The sequence below is a fragment of the Chroicocephalus ridibundus genome, chromosome 1, assembly GCF_963924245.1.
Source record: "Chroicocephalus ridibundus chromosome 1, bChrRid1.1, whole genome shotgun sequence".
Taxonomy (NCBI): domain Eukaryota; kingdom Metazoa; phylum Chordata; class Aves; order Charadriiformes; family Laridae; genus Chroicocephalus; species Chroicocephalus ridibundus.
Genome location: NC_086284.1, coordinates 165,739,903 through 165,764,387, shown reverse-complemented (window position 1 = coordinate 165,764,387; position 24,485 = coordinate 165,739,903). Strand labels below are relative to the sequence as shown.

General features: G+C 58.1%; 2 protein-coding genes across 2 annotated transcripts; one reads left to right on the top strand and one right to left on the bottom strand.

Moving 5' to 3' along the window:
• The first annotated feature begins 1,308 nt into the window (after positions 1 to 1,308).
• PMM1 (phosphomannomutase 1) lies at positions 1,309 to 11,098 on the top strand. Its single transcript, XM_063322540.1, has 8 exons — positions 1,309 to 1,460; positions 1,601 to 1,718; positions 2,609 to 2,685; positions 2,892 to 2,983; positions 5,309 to 5,408; positions 6,250 to 6,325; positions 9,109 to 9,224; positions 10,026 to 11,098. Exons 1-8 carry the CDS (start codon positions 1,383 to 1,385, stop codon positions 10,146 to 10,148), a joined length of 780 nt encoding a protein of 259 aa, XP_063178610.1. The 5' UTR covers positions 1,309 to 1,382; the 3' UTR covers positions 10,149 to 11,098.
• A 2,279-nt stretch (positions 11,099 to 13,377) lies between these two features.
• CSDC2 (cold shock domain containing C2) lies at positions 13,378 to 22,467 on the bottom strand. Its single transcript, XM_063322539.1, has 4 exons — positions 22,193 to 22,467; positions 15,941 to 16,206; positions 15,550 to 15,672; positions 13,378 to 15,288 (listed from the first exon to the last, which is right to left on the bottom strand). Exons 1-4 carry the CDS (start codon positions 22,424 to 22,426, stop codon positions 15,126 to 15,128), a joined length of 786 nt encoding a protein of 261 aa, XP_063178609.1. The 5' UTR covers positions 22,427 to 22,467; the 3' UTR covers positions 13,378 to 15,125.
• Between the last annotated feature and the right edge of the window lie 2,018 nt (positions 22,468 to 24,485).

The following is a 24,485-nucleotide window of genomic DNA, read 5'->3' as shown; positions in this document are numbered from 1 at the left end:
GGCTGGACAGTAGGTGTTCTGCCAGCACAGGTTTTGTGCAGCTCTTGCTCATCTAAGTGTGCAAGAATTAAACGTCTAATGTCTGCTATTGAAGAGGCCCAATAGAGCTTAAACACAGGAAAAAGCTCTAAGTTTTTCCTTATTGTCTTGATGCTACTACTTTCATAAGGAGAAAAGGAGCTTTAAGAAGTAGACTTCATGCCTGGGTTCCTCTGAAGCTGCAGAGGGGATATGTAGCGAGGATTGCGTAGTGCTGCCCATCATGCCTCTGCCCACCAGAGGGCTGTTAAGGAGCAGGAGAAATATCTGGATCTGGGAAAGAAATTAATCCTGCTTGGTTCGGCCTTCTGAATGCTTATCGATGGCATCCAAGTGATAAACCACACAGTTCGCTGTTTGTATAACAGCCTGTATCAGTGTAATACAGAAGGCGGCTTGTAACAGAAGGGGGCTCTAACAAAGATTCATGATTGTGGTTATTCTGGGCTGCGTTATTCAGATGTGGCGCTGGTTTGCCACCAAGCACCAGTCCCAGCCCCACATAAAATACCTGGGAATGTGTATAAAAGGAAAATCTTGACGGCAGCCCTAGACCGTGCTCACAGCCACTCACCTTCTGAACCTCAAACAAAATATTTGCCCTTGCTGCTAGTAACCGAGATTTTATTTGTGACGACAGCTCCTGCCTACCCCAGCAGCAATCAAGGGAACGCGTCGCGAGTGGTTTAAGGGCAAAGTCTTAAATAACGGAAAGAGCCGCAGCGGCCGCGTTCCCGGAGCTAACCCAGACGAAGGAACAAGCGTACAGCCGTGCACTTCACCAAAAGCCAGACTCGTACTCTCGGGCAAGCCAAGACGGCACAAATCCTCGCCGGCTGATACCAAATGGCAGCGGGGTTGCCGGGGAGAGGCGTTCCGACTTGGGAGTTTCTGAAGCAGCGTGACAAATAAACTGGAGGAAGGACGGCGGGCGGTTCCCAAGTTTTGGAAAGCTTCTCCCGGTAGCCTAAACGCCACGGGGCTGCAGGAGCGCAAAAACGTGAGGGCCGGCCCCTTATTATTTTTTTTTTTTAGCAGACTTCCCAAGGAACCCCCAAGGCGTTCACGGCGGCTCTCAGATTTTGGGAATCCCGGGCTCGCGGTTCCGCTGCGTGGCAGAGACCAAGCGGGCCCTCCGGAGAATGCCTGAAGGCTGTGAAAATTCAGCTGAGGAAAAAGAGGACGGTTCTCCGGTGGTGGGAGCTCACAACCAAAGACCCGGGCCGCGTCGCCCTCCCCCGGGCAGACGCCGCACGTCCGTGCGGCGTCTGCCCGGGGGAGGGCGGCGCGGCCGCCATCGCCTCCTCCGGCGCGGTCCCGCCTCCCCTTGGCAGTAGGCCGCGATGGCGGCGGCGGCGGCGACACGGGGTCGGGTGCTGTGCCTCTTCGATGTGGACGGGACCCTGACGCCGGCCCGGCAGGTAGGGAAGCACGGGGGGAGTGGGGAAAGCATTTTGGGTTTGGTTCGTGTGTGTGTGTGTGTGGCGGGGGGGGGGGAGAAGACAGCATGGCGGAGCTTTCCCCCCCCCCCCCCCTCACCCGCTCCCTTCTTCCCCTGCAGAAAATCGAGCCGGAGGTCGACGCCTTCCTGCGGGAGCTGCGGGAGAGGGTGCAGATCGGCGTGGTGGGGGGCTCCGACTACGCCAAGATAGCCGAGCAGCTGGGGGACGGGGACGAAGGTGAGGTGGGGGCGACGAGGTGGGTGGTGTGTCTGGCTCCCCCGTCCCCCCCCATCACCACCGCCACCCTGGGGGTCACCTGCATCCCAAACCCAGCCCCAGGGCTGCCCTCGCCTCTCCCACCGCTCGCCTTCTTCCCCCTCTGCGGAGAGCAGGCAGGGATGCTCCAGCCCATGCTGCGGGTTTTGTACAAGCTTCATCGGGGCTCTGACAGCCCCCCCCCCCACACACACACCCCAAAAAGCCCCTCACAAGTTTTGCCTCCATGGTGGGGTCTCCGGGGGGGTTTCTCACCATGTTCGAACAGGGACGTGGGGTGGAAGAGGGAGTGGGAGGGCGAGGGGGCAGCCCCCGCTGCCTTCACCATCTTTTCCTCCTTTGGCACGGATGCCAAGCGTGGCAGGGCTCCCGGCTCCAATCCTTAGCGGAGCGAGGCCGAGAAATTCCCAGCTGAGGCTGTCTGCTGAGTTGGCAGTGCCGTGTCTCCCGGCTGCCGGAGGGGCTGAAGTTAGATAACCAGTGGCTGCATCACCCCAGCACCCTGTCAGCGGGGAGGGCAAGGAGCAGAGTAACGTACACGTGGTTGAAAGCCTGACATTTTGGAGCCCTTATCTTTTTCCTGCCACTGATTGAGCCCGTGACCTCGGTCAGGTCGTTTCCCCCTGCGTGCGTCAGCTCCCCCACCTGTGAGCCAAAGATAATCTCTCCGACTTTGCGGAGAGCAAGGAGGATCGGGGAGGATCGGTGGCCCCTTGTGGAGCAAAGGAGATGTGGAAAGCGCTGTAGTAAGGAACCGGGAGGATGGCTCACTCTGTCCCGAGCCCAGTCCTTCTGGCCCCTTTTTCCCAGGCAGTACTCATTTGTACCTCTTCTGTTTCCTCCCCCCACAGTCATCGAGAAGTTTGACTATGTCTTTGCTGAGAACGGCACGGTGCAGTACAAGAATGGGCAGCTTGTCTCCAAGCAGGTAGGTCCAGCTCCCCTCACAGCCATGGCTCACCTTCCCCGTGCCCTGCGTGCCGTGGGGAACAGCGCCTGGCCCTGGGCAGACAGGCAGCCTCTTCTCTTCTCCCCAAACGCCGCATCTGAGTGTCCCAATCCTCCAGGTCATGTTCTCGGGTGGGCTTCATGGGACCTCAGGCATCTTCCTCACTCCCCCTTCTCCTCCCACAGGCCATTCAGGACCACTTGGGGGAAGAGCTGCTGCAGGATCTAATCAACTTCTGTCTCAACTACATGGCGCTGCTGAAGCTGCCCAAGAAAAGGTAATGGCCCAAGCCCATGCAAATGGCAGTCATATCACTCATTCGTAGGGAGGTCTGGGCTCCAGAGCTCTCCTAAGAACAGCTGAGCTTCTGAGCTTGTCTTGCTCCAGGTTTTATCTTAGCATTTAGAGGCCCTGTGTAGGATCACTGTGGGCAAATAATGGAGGAAGGTCTTTGTTCTGGAGAGTCTGCACTGTTTTTTAGCATAATGCCTGTTCTTTTGCGCCTCGGATTTTCTTCCCTGGGAAGTAGGGTACAGCCATTGCTTGCGTCTCATTTAGGACGACAGTACCAGCTTGTTACTGGTCAGGGCATCAGGCATCATTGGTGGTATGAGTTTCCAAACAGACAAACAATGTCTCTTAAGAAGGGAGGTCCAGTGCTTGAGCACACAGTCTCTCACTGTTTCTAACCCAGTGTCACTTGGTGACACTGGTAATAGGGCTGGCCCTGCTCTGCCCCCGACCGTGTGTTCCTGTCTGCTTCCCCCCACGAGGTCCAGCAGCCACAGGGTGAGTTGGGTCGCTACACCTCCTCTGAAGGAAGACTAGGCCGCTGCCAGGAAAGAAAAGGGTAGTTTTCCAGTGGATCTGCTTACCCTGTTATCACAGAAAGGAGAGAGAGGGAACAGAGGGCATGAAGGTGGAAGGGTAGAGCAGGAGAACCTCTTTGAGAGGCAGCCTGCAGTCAAACCACCCCTCACCCACGGTTTCACAAACGCTTGAAGCCGGCGTTAGCTGTTGAAAGCAGCGGCCCTGCCCTCCCCTCGCCCCGGCTGGTTTGTACTTGCCTCTCCCCTTGTGTTTGTACGGGGAACTCGAGCAGGCAAGCTGTCTGGTAAAAATTAGACTGGTAAAAGTTGCTAAACTGTAATCCACATTAGTTGCCTGATGTGAGTCACCATGTGGCAATATGAAGACCGGTGAGAGGGGTCAGGGTGGCTCCTTGCGACTGGACTGCTGGCTGAACTTGCCCCCGAACGCGTGGGCCAGGACCCAGAACCCTCAAGGCTTTTTTGGTTGCCTCATTGCTGCCTGGTTGCCCAACAGCCCAGCAAAGTTTCAGCTTCCAAGTGCCTCTGTGGATTTAGGCTTACGGGATTTCTCGCAAAGCAAGGACTTTAACCCACATCTCCCCAGTCTTGGACGGGGGCGTGAGCCACCAAACCCTTGGTGCTGCAGAGATGCTGCTCCCAGGCTGCAGGCATGGCTGCCCAGGTGTTACAAGGCAGGAGGTAGAGAGTTTTCCTCCAGACTGAGAGCAGTAAGCACTTTGTTACAGAGAAAGGGCGGGCAGGGCTGGGAGGGGCATCAGAGGGTTCATGAGCTTAGGGCTCCTCAGCTGGATGTTAGAGGGTTAATTAGCTCAGAGCTCCTCAGCTGGACAGGCAAGGGATCTCCCTGCTCCAGCTAGGTTTCCACAAGAATTTCAGTCTGTTTTAAAATTGGCAGTGCTGCCGTCCCCTGTTGGTTTTGCCCCTCCTGTGGACTAGTGCTGGTACCTATCTGACCCCTTGGTGAGCTGTGCCAAGGCGATAAGCAAACAGAACTGGCTGGGTTTGTAGCAAAGAGAACAGGAGGGAGCAGTTTTCTGCCAGCTTAGTGCTTTGAACCAGCCCACCGAGGAGGCGGCAGAGTAGTCATCCCAGTGCAAGACGAGGGTGGCAAGCAGGAACTGGGTCATGTCCATGCAAGCTTAGATAAGAGTTGCAGTCAACGGTGCAGGGGACAAACGGGAGATGCAGAGGCCTTCCTGATCTGTGTCCCAGGAGGAGATCCTGATTGCTCATCAGGCTGCTGCTGGACATCAGCAACAAGTTACACTCACCTGTTCTGTCCCACTGCCTCAAGGTACTGCCAGCTTCACCCAACCCACCCAACATTTCTTAAAAGCCTCCAGGGGCGGAGATACCACAGTCTTGTCAGGCGGTTGGTCCAGGCCAGGCAATAGCTGTCATTGCAGTTGTGACAACGTTAGAAAATGTTTTCTATGATCTCACCTAAGTGGGCTGCTTTCAGCCTGTCCCCAGGGCACACAAGAATTGTTTATTCCTCTTCTCTTACAGTCTCTTTTTATGAAACTATGAGCCCCTTGGAGACCTTAAGGAGAGTTGTTGGACCCTGGTCTCTGCCTGCTGCAGCAGGTCTCTTGGCTAATCTTAGAGGCTCTTGTACATCTGAAGTGTGAGCACCCATGAGTGGGCATGGTTTCTCTTCTCCTGCGAGTCCCTGCAGACACTGCATGCCTCACTGAGCAGCCATTTCCCCAGAAAGGTCTGTTTTTCTCACCCAGCCCCAGTAACCTTCTGCCCTTGCCCACCCACAGAGGAACCTTCATCGAGTTTCGCAACGGGATGCTAAACATCTCCCCCATCGGACGGAGCTGCACGCCAGAGGAGCGAATAGAGTTCTCCGAGCTGGACAAGGTACAAGGGGCAGGCTGGGGCTCGCCCTCCCCTTTGCTTGTTTTTACTCCACCGCAGATCTCGGGTCTTACCTGCTTCCCCCCATCCCGAGGAGAAAGGAGCCGAGCTCCAAGCTCTGCACCAGGTCAGCACATGCAGCAAGGTGGAGACAGGACTGGGGGTGAGAAAGCCCAAGGAGAGACATAGACGAAAGGAAGAATTTGACTTCATTGGGGACCGCCGATCCAATGGGGTGGCCAGCAGGATTCCTTGTGCCGTGGGAGAGCCCCAGGGAATAAGGCACTTACTAAAACAGGGTGTTTCCTCATTTACAGTAACCAAAGATGGCCCAGCAGCTGTCTTCAGTCTCCCACTCTCCCAGCCCCAACAGAGCTGGAACTAATGGGCTTTCCAGACTGGTAAGGCCATGGCTGATCTGCTGGGCAGATCTCTGGACTGCTTGGCCCATGCTGACAGCAGTTTCTGCCTGGGGGAGCTTTCTTGGGGTTGGGGGATCGGTCGGACTTTGCAAGAATTTTTAAGCAAAGCTGGAGACTTTGAGTTATGAACTGGGTTTCTGAAAAACTGAAGCAGTTGCATTTCATTGGAAGGAAAGGCTGGGATCTGCTCTTCCCAGGAGCCTCCTGGAGCTGCCCTGAGCCCAGTGGCTTTTTATGCAGCCACTGGGCAGGACTGGTGAAAGCTGGCTAAATGGCGTTACACTGGGGCTCGGGGCAGGTGGGAAGGGGGAATGCGGTAAGCCAGAGTTGTCCAGCAGCCATCTTACAGTGGATTCTGGTAGACTGTCAACATCTAATTATTCAAATCCTCCTTCCTTCCCTTTCCTCCTCCTCCCCTGTAGAAAGAGCGGATCCGGGAGAAGTTTGTGGCAGCCTTGCAGAGGGAGTTTGCTGGCAAAGGCCTGCGTTTCTCTCGAGGTGAGCGGAGGGGGCTTCCCTGGCTTTGCGTTGGCCTCTTTATCATGTTTCCCATAAAATGCTGGGAAGGGGAGTGGGAATCCTGGCTGTTCTCTCCAGTGGCTTGTAGACCAGGAAGAGCACAAGGAGCTTCTAGTCCTGGAGAGCTGCCACAGGGGCATCATGTTGACATCTGTGGCAGGGCAACAGCAGAGAATCATAGAATGGTTTGGGTTGGAAGGGACCTTAAAGATCATCTTGTGCCAGCCCCCCTGCCATGGGCAGGCTAAAAAACACCACAAGAAGAATAAACCGTGCTGCAGATCTGCCTCCCTGGGAATCAGCCAGACAAGCAGGCTTCTGTCCCGTGATGTTATCCCTAGCTTTGTGGATCTCACCCCTGCCCAGGAGGTCCGTTCTGGCCCAAGCATCACCAGCAGGGTGGCCAGCAGAGCTCCATGCACTCCTCTCTAGGAATGAGACAGGAGCCTCATGCGTGTCTCAGCTCTGAGGTTTCCTTGGGAGGACTGGCTACGAGGGAAACATCTTTCTTCCTGGAGGAAGAGCTGATGAGAGGCAAGGAGTTTGTAGCTCCATGCCATGGGCTTTTGCAGGGCCATTTCCCAGGGTGGCTCTTAACAGCCAACTTAGTGAAGACGAGGAACCGAAGGAGAGGCTTTAGCAATCCCGGGGAGAGTCCAGCAGGGGAAGAGAAAATGAGGGTGTGTAAGTGGTGAGGCTGAAGCAGAGTGGATGGGTGTGTGTAAGAAGAAGTTGCCATGTGGCAGCCTAGCCAAAAGGCAAGGGGGTGACAAGGTTGGGAGGTGGCAGGTAGCACCCCCCTCTTGCACCCAGCACGGGCCAGTACTGAGGTGTCTGTCCCTCTGGTCCTCCAAGGGCTTTCCTCCTGAGAGCCTCCCCTTCTGCCAGGGGCATCCTCTGCTGCCCACAGCACTGGCATGCACTGTTTGTCACAGCAGAGGAAGACAAGGTCCCCCCCTGCCGTGTCCCTGCAGGCATGGGGTACAAGAGCAGAACAACGGGCCTTTCTCCTCTGACTTTGGGAAGCCGCCATGAAGAGCCCGGGCCCATTGTGTAAAACCATGAAGACAAGGGGGAGCTGCGGGGCCCCTTGCTCCTCCACAAAGAAAACACAGGGTGTCTCAGGTCAGGCATCCAAAAACAGGGACACGCGGAAACAGGGCTCCTCTGCCAAGCTGTCTCCATGTGCCTTGTCCCTGGCTGTGGAGGACACAAGCCCCAGCGATGGTAGGAGATCTTGCAGCCCCCCAGACCCATACTCTGCCGAGGCGAGGAACAGTGCTGGCTGTTCTCCACTTCTCCACACCACGTCTTCTCCTTTCAATTTCCTGCCCTCTCCAGCTGGCGTCAGGAGCCCCTTCTTGCTGCCCAGCTCTGTTTAAAAAGGTCAGAACGCAGTGCAGTGCAGTGTTTTTCACAGGTAAATGGCTTTGGGTACAAAACCAGGAGGGATTTTAAGGAGGGCAGCCAAGTTGAGCTCCTACTCTGTTGCTGGTTCCTGCTGCGAGGCTGCGGGCGTCCCCGTTCCTGAGCTTGTAGGGTCCATATCGCAGTGCCCTGCCCAGGGCATCCTGTCTGATAGTGAATCCTCTGCCCCAAGCTGGACACAGAGGTTCTGTCCCCAGCTCTTCAGGCTCTGAGGAGGGTTGGTTTGGGAGCCCCAAGCCAATGGGGACAACTCAACCAGCCAGGGAGAAGATGAACATGGCATCAGGACATACAGGTTTGAACAGCCTGTGGTGATGGGTGCCTCTCCTGCAGCGAGGACCATCCCCTGTGGGTACCTGTCTGCTTACCCCCTTCCTAAGAGAGGTGGGGTTATGTTTTATGAAGAAGGAGAGCATGAAACTCCAGGATTGCTGGTGGCGCACTAGGCTGCCTAGAGAAGCAGGGAGGCCCACTTGAAACCAACTAAAGCAGAGACCTGGCGGGGAGAGGCACGTCCCAGCCTAAATCCCTGTTCCTCCGGCTCCAAGTGAGACCCAAACGCACGTGTGCCCTAAGTCACCTGCCTTTGTGCCCCTCCAGATGTTGGCAACCCGTGTTCGACTGTTGTGGTAAAAGGTGGCAGGCCGGGATCATGCCCCAATCATGTCCACAGGTTTGTGGTACCTCCATGGCAAGGTCTTTGGTCCTTACTCAGCGCGCAGAGCCCGCTCGGGGCCTGCTGTGCGTCCAGCTGGGGTCCCCGGGCTGTCACGGGGTTAGCTTTGCCTGTGCAGGGAGCCGGCAGCCCCCACTCCCTGCAGAGTTAAGGCGCGTCGGAGCAGTGTTTTCAGAAGGGACAGCGATGTCCGCGCAGGAGTCTAGGAGAGAGCTTGGTGCCAGTCTCAAAGGACATTGTCCCCTCTAGAGACACAGAACATGCTGATGCTGTCTACAAGGCGTAACCCCAAGGCGTAACCCCAAATCTCCCCCAAAAGAGTTCTCTCTTGGGACCTCCCACCCCAGCATCCCCCCCCGCCCCAGCCTCCGCCGCAGCCTGCTGGTTCCTGCTTGCGTGCCTGCCTGCAGGCAGGGGAGCCTGTGCTGGTCACCCCAGCCATGCTGATGTCACTCCAGCCTGTTGTTATAGGAACAGCATCTGCCACTGTCCGAGCCACATGCAGGGGAGGCACACCAAGGCAGAGCTGGTGCCTGGCTGCTGCTTGAGGGGGGCTTTCCGCATCCATCCAGCCCTTTCCCCTCCTGCCTGTCCTGGGATGGGGGAACACCTTGCCAGCTCCCACCAGCATTGCTGATGTCCTCCCTTCGGCTGGCAGGTGGCATGATCAGCTTTGACGTCTTCCCGGAGGGCTGGGACAAGCGCTACTGCCTCAATGTGCTCGACGATGAGCGATTTGACACCATCCACTTCTTTGGGAACGAGACGACCCCTGTGAGTATGCCCTGCTTACCCCAGAAGGTGCATGTCCGCTTTCTCTCCTTTGGCCTGGCAAGCCTGCATGGAGCTGCTCCATCATGGGTCCCACAGCCTGGGCCACGCCAATGTCTGACACAGGACACAGACCTCTAGCTGTGCGAGAGGGAGAGATGCTCTCTCGCGGTGCGTGTTTGTGATGGTGGCAGGCCTGCTGGGTCATGGGGAAACCACCCTGGATTCACTGTGCTGGAGAGCAGGTCCACCTCAGCATCGCCCTCCTCCCCCTGCAGCCACACCTGCAGCCACAGGACCCAAAACATGAATCCCCGGCACTTAGGAGAGGGCTTTTCAACAGCAGGAACAGCTTTGCCTTCCCTTTAGAGTCATAAGATGATGCTTTCGAGCAGCTGTAGACCATCTTGGCCATCTGCTCTGCTCTTTCCAGATGATAGCAACCTCTTGCCCCCCAAAATGTGCCCACCCCATTTTCTATTAGTCCCTCCACGGGCAGGGCAAGGGTTAACCCCATGCTCCTGGACAAGCTTTGCTGGTCTAAGACCTTCCGCATCCTTTCTGTGCTCCTCAGTTGGCATTGAAGAGGGGAGGCAAGAGGGAGGGAGTAGGGCTCCCAGCCCAGCCTCTTCTCCCTCCCTGGGCCACCAAAGTCTTGGCAGCCCTTTCCCAGCACGTTCCTGCCTGCCTTGCCGCCGGCTGCCACCCCGGCTCCTCACAGAACAGAGCAAGATGCGGATTCATGGATGAGGATGCTCTAGTGAGACTCAGCTAATGCTTTCCCTATTTTCTGTTTCCCTGCAGGGAGGGAATGATTATGAAATCTATGACGATCCCCGCACAGTGGGACACAGCGTCCAGTCCCCTCAGGACACGGTCCAGCGATGCCGTGAAATCTTCTTTCCAGAGAGGGCAAATGAGTGCTGACTGCCAGGTCACCACAGCCCTGCCCCAGCCCCACCCTCTCCCCCCACCAGGAAAAGCACCTTCATTTGAGGAATCTGCTCAGGGTAGACTGAAAAAAAAAAGCCACTTTCCAGAGCTGGCCGGGACGTAACGCGTGAGTGCGGGTGGGTGTGCAGGAGGGGGCCTTTGCTGACCAGCCCTTCGGCACTCCCCGTCTTCAGCTGGGGTTTGTGGGACCTGACCCTCCTCCTCACCTCCAGCAAAACTTCTCTCTGGACAGTTTGGGCCAAGGTGGGTGGCGATTTAGATGCTTTCGTGGTCGGAAAGCATTTGAAAGGGCCAGTCACGAGAGCGCGTGTGTGTCCATCCTGTGCTCCGTCCCTTCTTCTCTTCTTTTTCACTGTTTCTCTTAATGCTTTTGCACGAGGGAACGTGCGTCTCACTTTTCTCTCCCCCTTGCGCCATGGCTAGTGAGGATGGGGCTGCAGAGGCCCCAGGCACTCTCACCAGAGCTGCTCCAAAGCAAGAGGCCAGGAAAGCTGCTTGGTCCAAGCCCGTGGTAAGAAGGGGTAGCTGCAACCCCTCCGCTCGTTACAGCATTGTGCATCTTAATGGAGAGGATCACCACGTCCTTCACCTCGGTGCCACACCGTGCCAGTCCCTGCAGGTGACCTGGGAATGACAGTTTTAAAATGAGTCTGCTCCTGCTCTGAGCTTTGCTCAGGTGCATGAAGAAACTAATTCTCTTTTTAGCTTACCCAAAAAAAAAAAAAAAAAAGGGTATCATGGTTTTATTTTCTATATTCTGCAGAAGTTGTCCAGTCAGACCTTGCCTGGTGTGGCCGGAGGACCTGGGGTGCCTGGTGTGTGCAGAGCACCCTGTGGAGCCACTGGGGGCAGAAGCTTCCCAACAGTCTTCCCACCCGTGTGTCCATGAGGCATCACAGATGTGTCAGTGTAAAAGCTTACCCAGGGCATTCCTAACAGACCAATTCTCCTTCCTTCCCAGGGCCCAGCTTTTCGTCATGCTGCCAGAGACATTTTCAGAGAGGGCCGACAGGCCAGACCTGGTTTCTAGTGCGCACGGAGGTACACACTCAACCGTGCCCTCCAGGCTTGCTTTTCTACCCCATCTTGTCCCACGCGTTTGGTTTACATGGTCACCTTTAGGGACACAAGTTCTCCAGTGCAGCTGTCGTGTGTCCTCCCGCTCCTCTCTTCTCCTGGGTCTTTGTGGGTTGTGAAACTACATCTCTCCTTTGGCCCTTGACCTCCTCCCTCACAATGCCCCTTTATTCTTGGCTGTTACGCTGGGGTGCGTGACCGCACCAGTGATGCTGATCACAACTCTGTGCTCTAGAGGAGCTCAGGGATCCTCTCCAGGGAGATGTCCTGCTTATAGTTCCCCCAGACACAGTGTCTAGTGTTTATGGACCTGGAGGGTGCTGGAGGTTCCTCCAAAAACTCCCCACACTGTTCCCTGGGAACCTTTCTCAGCACATCCCTGCTGGTATGGCACTGCTCCATATCTTGGTCTTGTTTTCCCTCTTTTTTTCCTGTTCTGCTTTTTCTCACCGTTGCTCTTCATCTGCTACCTAGCAGCTGGACTGCAGAGAGAAGTTTCTCAGCTGGCTACTGCCACTTAACCAAGGGGTCAAGTTCCTCAGGTGAGATACGTTGGTGCTTTTAGACCCAGGGCAGGGCTCCCACGTTGCCACGGGCAGGGTCCTGAGTGGACCTTGGCACTGCTGCCTGGCCACAGGAGCAGGGGTGCTGCGTGACCGGCGCTGGTGGGGTGCTCTCTCCTCCCCCCGCCTGCACCTCTTTACAACACATCAGGTCTGTAATGCATCACATTTGCATGAGCACAGCGGTCTGCACAGCATCCGGCAATCCCCAACAAATGCACAAATTCCTCTTCCTACCCAGTGAAAATTTCTGCATGAGAGAAGAGGACTTGTTGGGGAAGACTGGATGCAGGGTACCCTTTTCACAGGCCACTGGTTTTGGCCTTCCACCGCAATCTTCATGGAGGAACTGTGTGTTTTGTGGTTCCTCCTTCTCTGTTTTCACTGTGGATTCAGGTCGTGTGGGGGTTTTGTGGGGTTTATTTTTCCTGTAAGTCTGTTCAAAGTCAGCAGGATCTCTAGAGAGCTTGGTGGTGGGTGAAGAGCAGAGCCTGGCCATGAAGGCACGAGGCACCATGGTGGGGGCTGAGATGCCTTGCATATTTGAAAGGAAGGGCACGCTCTGTCCAAGGCTGCTCCTGATGGGCAGCACATCCCTTGCTCAGGGTCGGGGAAGGAGCAGGGCAGAGGCAGAGATGACCTTCAAGGCACCAGCCATCGCTTTCTCTGCTCAGGAGCTCACGTGTGCATGGGTGAGATCAAGTTCAGGAACATTCCCCATTCCTGTCTCTGTCTTACACCAAGTTTGTGCCAGTCGAGGGCTTCTCCCGCCAGGAAACCCCGTCCTGCTGGAAGGAGGAGGAGAAGGACGGCATCAGAAGTAGCTGGGGCAGCCCCAGGCTCTGAAAGCCACCGAGAGCCCTGGCAGCCTGCCCTGTTTTGTGGGCAGGGATGAGGCGCAGCTCTGAGGTGGGAGCCCTACACCTAGGGGACGGTGCACGCCTGTCCCCAAGACCCCTTTGCCATGATGCTCCTCTCCCGGTGGGTGCCCATGATGTGGGTGGGGGTTTCTCCCTGCATGTGCGTGAGCGAGTGGATGTGGTGGGCCCCGCGCTGGGGACCCTCGTGCCATATGGCTCCCTCCCTGTGCGAGGCGGGCGGCTCCTGTCTGGCTGATACCAACTGTTAAATAAGAAATATATTTAAATACATATATATATATGTATATTAAAAAAAATAAAATCAATCATATTAAAGCTACAACGTGCAGCGGTTGGAGGCGGTGTGTGCTTTGTGCCCGGCTCCGCTGGGGTGAAATGCAGCCAGGCGTCGGGCAGCTGCTCTTCAACATCCCCGCAGCAGCAGGGGACCAGCCCTGGTCCCAGTCACCGCTTCTAGTGGGCAGCCTCCCAGCCCAGGCTCAGGGTCTGCTCCCCCCCCAGCAAGGCTGGAGCAGTCTGGGACCCCCCCAGGACATGCTGCAGGGAGGTGGGTGAGTCTGTCCTGCCGTCTGGATAAATCCCTGGGCGCTCCAGGTCCATCACCCGGGAGAGCCACCAGTGTTCCCCCTCCAACACACACACACACGCACACGGAGGACAAAGAGCCGGGATGGGCAGGGCTCATGGGAAAGTCAATTTTAATGGTTTATTGCCAATGTTACAAAGGTTGACACACGGTCAGACAGGCAGGAACTACACTGGAGTTGTAAAAACACCAACAAGTCTAGGGTTTTAGTTTATTTCCCAGAAAAAGAGGAAAAAAAAAAAAAAAGAATCAAACAAAGTTTGCCTTGGCCAAGCTGACTGCGTGTCCCGGGGATGCCTGGGACCTGAGCCGGTGTCGCCGCAGCCCCTGGGTGAGCCGGGCTGCGGGTTGGCAGTGAGATGGGCTGTGGGGTCCCGGGGCAGTCCCCATGCCAGCCCGGGACGGGGCAGCACGGAGTGGTTTTCCCAAATCCACCGGCCCCCGGCTGTCCTGCATGGCACCAGCCTTGCCCTCCTCTTCTCCCCACTTAGAGCGGACCCTTGTCCCCACCGCAACAGTGGCAGCAAGAAAGGTGGAAAATGCCCCTCTCCATCAGTGCTGGGAACCGGCAGCACTGGGGGCTCCCGCCGAGTGGGTGCCCGCGATCCGGCTGTCATCGCCCATCCCGCCCAGGGGGGCCGCTTGCCCTGCTTCGAAATAAACCCCTTCAGATGCTGATAATCTCTGGAGCGTCGGTGCGGGCACCGTTTCCCTGGTGTCACCTCAGGCCCAGCCCGCTCCACGCTGTTCCTGTCCCACTGCTCTCTGTCCCCGTCCCTCCCCGGGCTGCGGGAGCCTGCCTGGCCAGGGTATGGCGGAGAAGACCAAAAAACAAAGTTTGTGCTTTGTATACGAGACCCTGCCTACGCCGAGGGGCTGGGGAGGAGATGGCTGCGCTTGCCCTACGGCCGAGGCTACCCAAACCCCTCAGCCCCTTGCCCCGCCGGCAAGCTACGGACATGCACACACACACACACACACACACACGCGCGCGTGGGAAGAGGGGTCCCCAGGGGGCTGGGGGGACAAGGGGAGGAGGAGGAGGAGGCAGCCATCTCCCCAAAACCACGTCAGCACCGAGCCAAGAAAAGTGCATTACCGGCCCGGTGGGGAGCACGGAGGTGCCAAGTGCACCCCCAGCCCCCCGGGCACAACACCGAGCACCCACAGCACCCTGCCAGCAGCCGTTTGCCCCTTAAAACTACTTTTTTTCTTTCCGTAAGCCACTCGCCTCCCCGTGGCACCACTGACCTGAGATCTTTTGATGGAGGGCCGTGGCTCAGGCGGGTGCCGTGAGCTGCCAGCGATGGGGATGGGTCTCAGCCACCCACTCCCTGCACAGTGATACGCTGCCCCATGCCGCCCCATTTCCCCCCGTCCCCATGGCATGCCCCACTGCTGCCGTGCTGCGGGACCAAGCGGGGTGTCCATCTTGCCAGAGTGGGGTTCAGGAGGACGATCCGAGCCCCCCCAGCCTCCCCCCGGCCCTCTCCAGCTCTCAGCACCTGCTTCAGCCCGGGGCAGCCGGGGGGTCGGGGGGTAGGACTGGTTCCCCTGGTCCCCCATGGCATCTGGGACAAGGAAGGGGACATGGGGCTCAGCACTGCCCCCAGATCTGGGGGGTGGCAGGGGAAGGGTCTGCTTCCCCCTTCCCCCTCGACAGACACTTACAACACACACAGAGAAAGGAAACTGTAACCTTATAAAAGACACCGAACGCAAACGCCTGCGTGTTTGGGGGCAGCCCTGGTCCCATCGCCGCCTCAGCTCCCCCCATGCCCACCACGAGCGGCTGGGCAGGCTTGCTGCATGGGGCCGAGCGGTCGGCGGCCCCCCCGGGCGCCTAGGAGCCGATGATCTGGCCGGACCATGTCTCGTGCTTCGTGTGCGGCGCCAGGTTGGTGAGGACCACCTCCACCGCCTGGAACTTCTGGTTCTTGGGAGGGATGGGGCAGACCTTGTACGTCACCTCATCCCCCTCCACCGGGACGTACTCCCCCTCGATGCTGCAGGAGAGGAGAGGGGAGGTGGTGGGGATGGGGCCAAGAGCCAGACCCCCTCCCTGGACCACCCAGCACCAATAAGGCACCCAACCCACCAGCTGCGCCTTGGGAAAGAAAACCCACTGGCAAAGGCGGGTAGAGGACAGGCAGAGCCCCTTCCCCACCCCACGGAGACATCCCCACCCCAGCCCATGGTTCTCCAGCCCCATGCTGATGGCATGGCTCCCCCAGGGTGCCCCAGCACTGTGCGACCCCTGGACTTACTCAGACACGTGGACGAAAATGTCCTCTGTGCCATTCTCGGGGGTGATGAACCCGTGGCCCTGGGAGCGAGAGAACTGCTTGCAGACACCCTTGAAGATGGGGCCGGCAGAGGCACGCGCCGTCCTGCGGGAGGAAAGGGATGGAGATGTCTCACCAGCGGCACTCGCCCGGGGGGCAGCATGGGAGGAGGTTTGCTATGGAAGCACGGCGTTCCCTGGGAGAGGGCATGGCACCCACCCACAGCACCCTGGGCAGGTGGCTGCGGTGATGCTGGGTGCCGCGATGGCGACGTGCACCCGGCGTAAAAGGTTTTGCAGGCGCTGCTGGTGACCATGGTCCCCGCTCGGCTCAGCCAGAGCCAAACCCGCTTGCTGCGTGCCGGGCTACTTACGCCGAGTAGGTCCTGGTCCTCTTGGTAGGGAGGGGGCTGGGCAGGTCCCGCAGCAGGAGGTTGCCCCGCTCCCAGATGCGGCTGCCCTCCCGCTGGAAGGGGAAGGTGGGCCACACCGGCGACTTGGGGGAGTGTAGGGGGGGCACCGCCGGCGGAGCGCTGGGGTCTGACGACATGGTGGGACCGGCGGGCTCCTCCGTTTTGGGGATGGGCGGGCGGGCGACAGGAAAGAAGGCGCCGGGGCGCGCGGGTCTGCTGCCTGAGACCTGGGGAGCAAAGAGGGGTGGTCACAGGCCCGCCCAGGGGGGCTTTTGGCCGGGGCAGTTTGCTGTCAGGAACTGCCCGCTCTGCTCCCAGCCCCACGTCTGTGCGGGCAGGCAGCCTGACATTTGGTACTGGGCACCAACCCCCGGCACTGGGAATCGCCCATCCGGGATGTTCCAGCAAATCAGTCCCGAGGGAAGGAAAGAGCCTGGTTTGTTGCTGCATCTTTTATTTTCCAGGATAATCCCACATATTAGAGATGAAGTGGCTAAATCGGCACGCGCCCTGGGAGAAGGCGCTGCCACGGGCAGGGGCTGTTTTGCCAAGGATGCCCACGCTGCGCCAGCCTGCCTGGTCCCCTGGCCTCTGGGATCTCTCCCAGCCTAAGATTCCTGCTAAAAGGGTGAAGGAAAAAGGCTGAGACCACAGGTAGGTCAAGGTCAGGGGTCTCAGGTCTCCCCACCGTTGGAGGCTGCCTCAGCGCTATGGGATTTAGGATCCAACCCCAGCCCCAGCCGGCAGCTCACTGCCTACCTGAGCACATCCCTACAGGGAAGGGACACGGCTGTCCTCACCGAACCGCCCCGAGCATGAAATTGGGAGAGCTGTGCATTTTTAAGCCTCCCAGTGAGCTGCTCTGGTGTGTGAGCAGCACTGCGGCCGCTTGCTCAGGAAGCCTTTGCTCTGACGATTTCTCTTCCCATCAGTCGCCGCACCCGATGCTGGATGCCTGGGGGGCATCTTTGGGGGCTTTGGGTTGGGGCTCACCCGTCTCCATCACTCCTCAGGCTCGGGGGTTTCCCCATCACCCGGAGCTGAGGAGCCCGACATCCCATGGAGTTACCGTCCCCTTCCCCGCCACCCCCTCCAGCCCTTCTTGCCCCACTGGGGCGTGCGGCATCTTTTGGGACGACACCTGCACACACCGGGAAACCCAGAGAATATTTAATTTGGTTTCTGACTCATCCGTGGCCCCTTGAGATGCGGAGGCCCTGGGGGGACGTGCAAAAGGGGGTCACCTCCGCTCCCAAATTAGCAGGCACCAAGGACATGGGAAATGGTTTCTAGAGCAGCCGAAGTTTCGGGGAGGGACCAGGCGACTCCTGTTCCCCTCACCCACCTCTGCTTGCTTCCCCTGCCAGGGGCCTCTGCCTGTCGCCGAGCCCTGACCGCTGCCAGCCCCACTTCAGTGCCCACCCATGCCGCAGCTGTTTCCTGACAACTGTCCCCTCTGAGCCCTCCAAAGCTTCACCCTGAGGTCCAGGTGGCAGAGGCCACACTACGGTCCCACCCCAAGGCCTCCTGCCCTCCCAGACAACTTCCAGCTGTGGCCACAAACCCCTCCAAAATGTGTCTCCCATCCGCCTCCCCCCCAAAACCCTTCGTGTGCTTCAGTGTCTCCTCTCTGCCACAAAAGAACTGGAGAACATGTGCCTGCCTTCTGCTCAGCTCCTGGCCCACTGGGCTCCGTATCTCCTGCCTCCATGTTCAGGCTCAGCATCTCCTTCCCCCATTCCCAGGCTCAGCATCTCCTTCCCCTATGCCTGGGCTCACCACCTCCTTCCCCCCAGCCAAAGCTCCTTCACCCATGGAGCTCGGAGAGGTTCAGGGAGCACCCAAGCGAGACACCCAAAAGCCAGGGCAGCCCCCAAGCTGCTTCTCTGCTCCCATCTGTGCCCCCATCCGACAGCCCTGCTTCCCTGCGAGCAGCCCAGACACTTTCGGGGCAGCAAAAAGCCATGTGGTCCCCAAGCATCCCTGCAGGATCCAGCACCTTCCCAGGAGGTGTCAGGGCTGGACCAGCAGGACAACTTGGGGGAAGCAGCCCTCAGTTCTCTGCACATCATGGAGCTGCCACTACAAAAATGGCTTCACCATGGCGCGCCTCCTGCGCCCGCGCTTTCGCTGACAAGGCCTTTCGATTCCCTCACCAGATTAGGGACAATGGAGGGTATTTAACCTGAATAACGATGCTTGGAGCAAACTATTAGTATGCTGAGGCGGTTGGTTGGTGCCAGGAGAAAGAGCTTCCTCCGGCAGGTCCACAAGGGGCTGGAAAAATGGAAGTTTCACAGAGGCAAAAGAAAAATAAGAGGCGAAGGGGAAGGGGCGTGCGAGAGGGGGAGCCTTGCAAGGACAAAATGGCATGGGCAGATGGAAGTGGCAACAGAGAGCGGGTTTGCCCCAGGTTCACCTGTGGGACCCCCCTGCTTCCAGGGATGAGCGGTGGTGGGGAGCAGGAGCGTGCCGGGCATCGCTGGGGGAGAGAAGGCAGACAGCCCGCTCCTCAGGCCCACGGGCAGCAGCGGAGGTGCCCTCCCAGGGCTGCCATTTGCCCCCACGAGCGGAGCTTGCCCCACGTGGGAGAAAAGCCGGGCACGACTGCCCATGAGCTCTTCAAGGGGCTCCAGCTGGCCCATGCGGATACGCGTGAGAGTCCTGGCATGGGGTGGCAGCTCACCGGGATGAGCACGGGAACAGGGAACGGTGAGGCTGTGGGATCCCCGTCCTCAGGGATACACAACCCCCCCAGGGACACATCCCTCAGCAGCCTGTTCTAACCGAGGCACTGCACCCAACTCCTGCTTGGAGTGGGGGCTGCAGCAGAGACACCCATCTGTCCCACTGCCATGCCAAAGGTGGCTCCTATGGCCACCAGCCACGTTCCTGGCGTGAACACCCCATATCTGTGGGTCAGCCTTGGGGCCCGTCGGCTGAATGCCCGGCTCTGCTGTGCCAGGGAAGCTGAGGCTGAGCGGGAGCTCTGGCACCACGGGGGGCTCCGGGGCGGCATCCATCCTCCCACCTCATTTAAATCCCCGCAGCAAACAAAGGGACCGAGGAAATTAAACTCACAGCAAATGCAGGCTGAGAGAAGAGGGGAGAGGCGAGCATGTCCTCGCTGGTCTCTTCTTCCCTCCCAGCCCAGCTGGAGAGCAGGGAAAGTCTCTCTCGACCTCCTGTCCTCCTGCCCTTCTCCTTCCCTCCCTCTGCTCCACCCCACCATCCTCTCCCCAGCCCTGACTGCCTTTCTCCACGCTGCAGCCCCAGCAGGCAACAAGGAGGGAGCACCTGGGGGGGGTCAGGAGGCATTTTCCCCTTCTCCTCCATCGTCAGCGGTCACCCTAACCTCCCCCAGGGCTGAGAGCACCTCTCCCCATCTTGGGTCTCTCCAGGCCTGGCAGATGCCACCCACGACACTGTGTCCACCCCATGCACGTATACGGTGCGGGGATGAAATCCGGGTCACTTGAGGAGGCGAGCAGAGGCTGCTGCAGCCCGGCTTTGCCGTGGGGCACAGGAAGCCTTTCCAGCATAACAACCCCCCCTGCCACCGCTGCAGGACCTCCACTGGTCTCCATCTCCCCTCAGTGGCTTTGCTCCGAGGGTCCCCTAGGGTGACAGTCCTCCAAGGCAAGCAGCACCGAGCCCAGCTCTCCCTGGAAGGACGCTCTTTGTAACAAACACCCCCCCACCCCGTCCATCTCCCCACCTCCCCAAAGAAACCACCTTGGATCGAAACCCCAGAGCCCTCTGCTGATAGGGTTTCCTTCGGCAGCAGCAGCCAGCTTTGCTTTATATATTTTTCGGAGGGCAGGCTCCCGAGCCGAGCCGAGCTGACAGTCGGGAGCGCTCGCAGGCGAACGCACGCAGGAAACCCAGGCCAATTAAGGCAGACAGGCAGTAGACACATCAGCTTTTATCTCGAGATCCAAGTACCCCATTCATCACCAGCCACTGAAAGGTCTGCGGTTTATCAAATAAAATCACTGTCTCTCTCTCCCTCTCTTTAAAGCCAAACACATTGACTTGGGTGCTGGCGGTGACCTTGTTTAACTAAACACCCTTTCAAGGTCCCCCAAAGCGGGGAAGGAGCCTTTTGAAGAGGCACCAGCCTCTGTCTGCCACTCCTCGTTCATTAGCGGCAGCGAAGAAAAACCCCTCACGCGTCCCTGGGCCGGGCAGGGGGAATACATATTTAATTGGCTTAATCGCCATCAGTGAGACGGCCCTCCTGTGCTGCGCTTCTTTGTGCTCCTTCCCATCCACCGGGACCCCCAGGGCTGCTTGGGATGGATGGAGGGAGGGAGGGATGGACAGGCGGCCGCTCTGCCGGCGGCTGTCACGCTCCGGCTGCGGGACGTGACCCTTCGGCTGGCCCGCCGTCGCCTTTATGGGCTGTTTCCTTTCACGCCGCCGCATCCCTTTGCAAAATCCCCGGCTCAGATGCTGTCTGCCACCACGTTCCGTTTTCCCCCATGCTGCTGCTCCCCCCACCCCAGCCAAGGAGCAGGAGGTTATTTTCCCTCTGCTGCCTTTTCCAGTGAGCTCCCGCACCGGCTCTTCCCGGACACTTGCCATCGCGTTTTCTCCACCCCTCGTGACTGCCAGCGACCCCAGTTTAGGAGTCACGTTTACCTCCCAGCTCCTTCCACCCCAGTAGCAAAAAGGTCTCAGTATGTCAAAAAGACACCGTGTTTCCGCAGCCGGCTGCCGGCAGCCATCTCCTCACCCCACGGAGCAGGGAAAGCGATGTTCTGGCCCGCCGCCATCCTCAGGGAGGCTGATGCCCCCCCCCTCAGACCCAGCCTGTCTAGACGCGGTCTGAAACAGAGAAGAGATACACCCCTCCGGCCGCCGGAGCGTGTCCCCAGAGCTCGATGCAAAAACAAAAATCCCATTTTTCAGCTGCTTGGCACATGCGGGCGCCGAGGGACCCACCAATAACGCGGTGGCCAGCAGAGACCCCGAATCGGCATCTCTCCCGGGGGGAGCGGGGTCTGCTGTGAGGGGCAGGAACCAGCTGGGGGACAGGGATGGCTCCAGGCAGGGGTTACCACAAGCAGGGCCAGTGCAGCGCCCGCCGGGGCTACGTTTCTCCATCCTCCCATCCTCGGAGGAGGCTCGCAGCCTCGGCGTCTGGCAGGTTTTTATAAATGCTGTCTCTGTCCGATGCTAATGAAAGCCTCTCAGCTCCCCCCCTCCCCCCCCCCAGCCTCCTTTTTTTTGGTTACCAGATCACGCCATGAAGAGTTAAAGACCAAGCAAAGCAATTTCCTTGCCGCCCCTTGCATGTTAAAATCCCCTTTGCTGAGACAAATTACTACAGGAAAAATAAACCAGGCGGTTTTTGGGGAATACACACTGACAGCGTCCCCTCCCCAGCTAAGCCAATCACGCTCCCCACTCCAGGGATCTTTGCTGAGATAGTCTCGCCTACGATACAGCCTGCTTAGCGCTAAAATATGAATGTCACCTTTATGGATCGATTATAAAAAGCTCCTTCAGTCAGTGCTGGGCTGCCCAGTTCTCAGGGAGGCCGTGGGGGAGAGCAAGCGGGCTGCCAGATGCCAAGGGGAAGCAAAGGGAGAAGCCATCATGGAGGCTTGATTTACCTTTTAAGCATAGATGCATAAGCATCACTCCCAAATATCAAATTTGTGGGGTTTGGTTATTTTGGGGGTTTTTTGTTTGTTTGGTTGGTTGGTTGTTTTTTTTTTAATTAGAATAGTGCCTGTTCAAAGACCTGGTGTAAACGTCCTCGTCCGCGTCCTCCCTCCTTTGTGGATCTAACTTGCCATCTGCAGGAATGAATAGTGCAGCCAGTCCCAAAGAAAGCCCAATTCAGGCCCCCACCATTATCAGCCCGCTTTAATAAGACGGATTTTTTTACAAATCACCCCCCTCCCCCCCACCCCATGGCAACTGGAGAGCTGGCTCCCGGCTGATCTCAGCCCTCGGTGGCAAAGACCCGGCTATTTGCCCCCCAGCCACCGCCACCCGCCCCCTCCCCCAGAGGAGTTATTGTTCCTCAGGCTGGTGGGGAATAACCGAAGCGGAGGAGAGATGTCGCGCTTCACCCTCGCAGCTCTCCGCCGCCGTCGGAAGGAAAAAAGCAGCTTTGAAAGAAAAAGGCGATGCGCGAAGTTTAACCTCCAGCTTACAATAGCCCGGGCAAACTGGATGGCCATTGTGCCTCCCCTTTACCTCCTTAGCGGTGACGGGCTCCCTGGAGCTGCGTCCTGCCAAGCATCGGTGCTCGGTGGGGCCCAACGCTCCTCCGCTGCCTTGCGAGGAGCAGCGGTCTCGCCGGCAGCCCGACTCTTGGAGGGGTTTCTCCCTCTGCCTGCCCGCCCACCGGCTGCCGATGGATCCGCGGTGTCTGATGTGTGTATGATGCGCGCCTCGCACACGCACACACACACACAGAGGCACACGCATCCGCACGCCTTCCCCTGACGTCAGGGCCAGGCCAGGGGGAGCGGGCAGGTGGGAGGGATCAGCTTGGTCATTTCTGAGCCAGGCTTAAAGGAGCGAGTCTCTATGGGGGGCCGGAGGGGACGAGGGTCAGCCCTGGTGGGGGGCTGCATCGTTACAGTTACGCAAAGCAACACGCATCGGTGGCACGGCCGGACGCAATGTATCAGCGGGATGGGGGGTGGGAAGAGCCCAGATCCAGGGCAGGTCCGGAGCAGGAGGGATCCCCTGCGACGGGTCAAACCTCTCCCCTGTCACCCCGAGTCCCGCTGGTGCTGCTGCAGCCGCCCTCCCTGCCTGCCCAAGCCTGCAGCCCCCCAGCACCCACAGGTGCCACTGTCACCCCCCGCCACAGCAGGAGAGCACGGGATGGGGGACACATGCCACAAATGCACCGCACCATCCCGCTCCCCAGCTCCGGGCTCTCAGCCGTTACAAACCCAGGTGCTTTCTAAGGGTCTCATGTCTAGCAGCGCACTATGCCACCACCCCTGACCCCAAAAGATCTTTTCTTTCCGTTTTCCCCCACCCTGGCATGACTGTGCTCAGGAGAGCCATCTCCTCGGGCAGACACAACGTCACGAATCGGCCCGAGACTTTCTCTCTTGGGGGCGCGGGGTGATGCGACAAGGACAGGCATCAATCGTTTGCTGTGTCCGCTGGGGAATAGGGCAAGGAGTAATGGGGTTTAAATTGCAAGGAGCAAGATTGATGTTAGACATTAGGAACGGTTTCTAACAGAACAGACAGTTAATTACTCAAGTGGATTGCCTGGGGAAGCACCGGAGCCTCCATCACTGGAGGTTTTGGAGAACAGGCTGGGTAGGCATTCTCTGGGGGGAATTTAGGTGATACTGGGCTCATTTTTGAGCAGAAGTGTGGACCACACCAGCACCTTACCATGCAGGTCACTGTGATCCTGGAATAAAATTTGCAAGAACCCTGAACAATCGTGGCTCAGTGTCAGTCACCGACATCATATGACCAGGGGCAGTTGCAGGTTGCTTTTGGTTTCTTAAACGTGACTCTTCCCTTGAGTTATTCTAAGTAGCTGAACGCGATGGTGCCAACTGGACCTGTTCCACCAACGACCCCTGGGGCTGCAGGGTGGCATACGAGTTGTGTGGGAAGCCACGAGGCGCAGAGTCAGGAGACAGGGTCACGGCTGCTTTGCCTGGCTGTATCCATCCATCCAGGTATCTGAGTGTTGATCTGTGGGTGTCCCAGCGGCTTTGGCAGAGGGACAGGATGTCCAAGCAGTTGTGTCTCTCCTGTCAATGAACTATGGCGCAGATAAAGGTCTGGTGGACAGCAGAGACCCAGCCCATGGCAAGACCAAGAAGCAGTGAGACCCCAAGTGCTGGTGGGTTCTGCCCATCACACTCTCCTTGTGGCTTTTCAAGCAGTTTTCTGTGACAAAACAGTAGCCCCATTCACCCCGCTACAGACATCGCAAGGCTCATCTCCCCAGTCCACCGTCCCTTCAAAACCTTGTGAAATAAGGGGAGGAGAAACCCAGCCAGCTCTCAATCTCCACTCCAAATTTCTCCTGAAATGACCCATCCTCTCCCGGGGGACAGCTCTACACATCCAGCCCAGGAGAGCCTTGAGCTGGAAACAGCTGGAGGCCAGAAGGGTGCTGGGGACAAGTGGTATGGGCATGCCTGCATCTTCCCCAGGCATTCATTTAACATTTGTACACTGAATATCATAAATACCTGTACTTCCCGGCCTGATTTGTGGTACACCAGGGCTAGCCACGTGCCCAGCTGCACGTGTTAAGCCATAAAAACTGAACAGAGGAGATGAGCGTCAGAACCCGACTCTCCCACATAGTTGCTGAAGGCTCTTGACGGAAAAGGCACAGGGAACTTGAAGTACCTTTAACTGGAAGGTGGCTCTGTGCCGCAGCAGAGGAGGCAGAGTCTAAAGCATGCAAAAATGATAAAAGGAGAAGAGGGGAAGCTTTGATCAGAGAGCGGGAGTGGGGGTGCCAGAGATGCCTGCAGAGACGGAAGCGAAG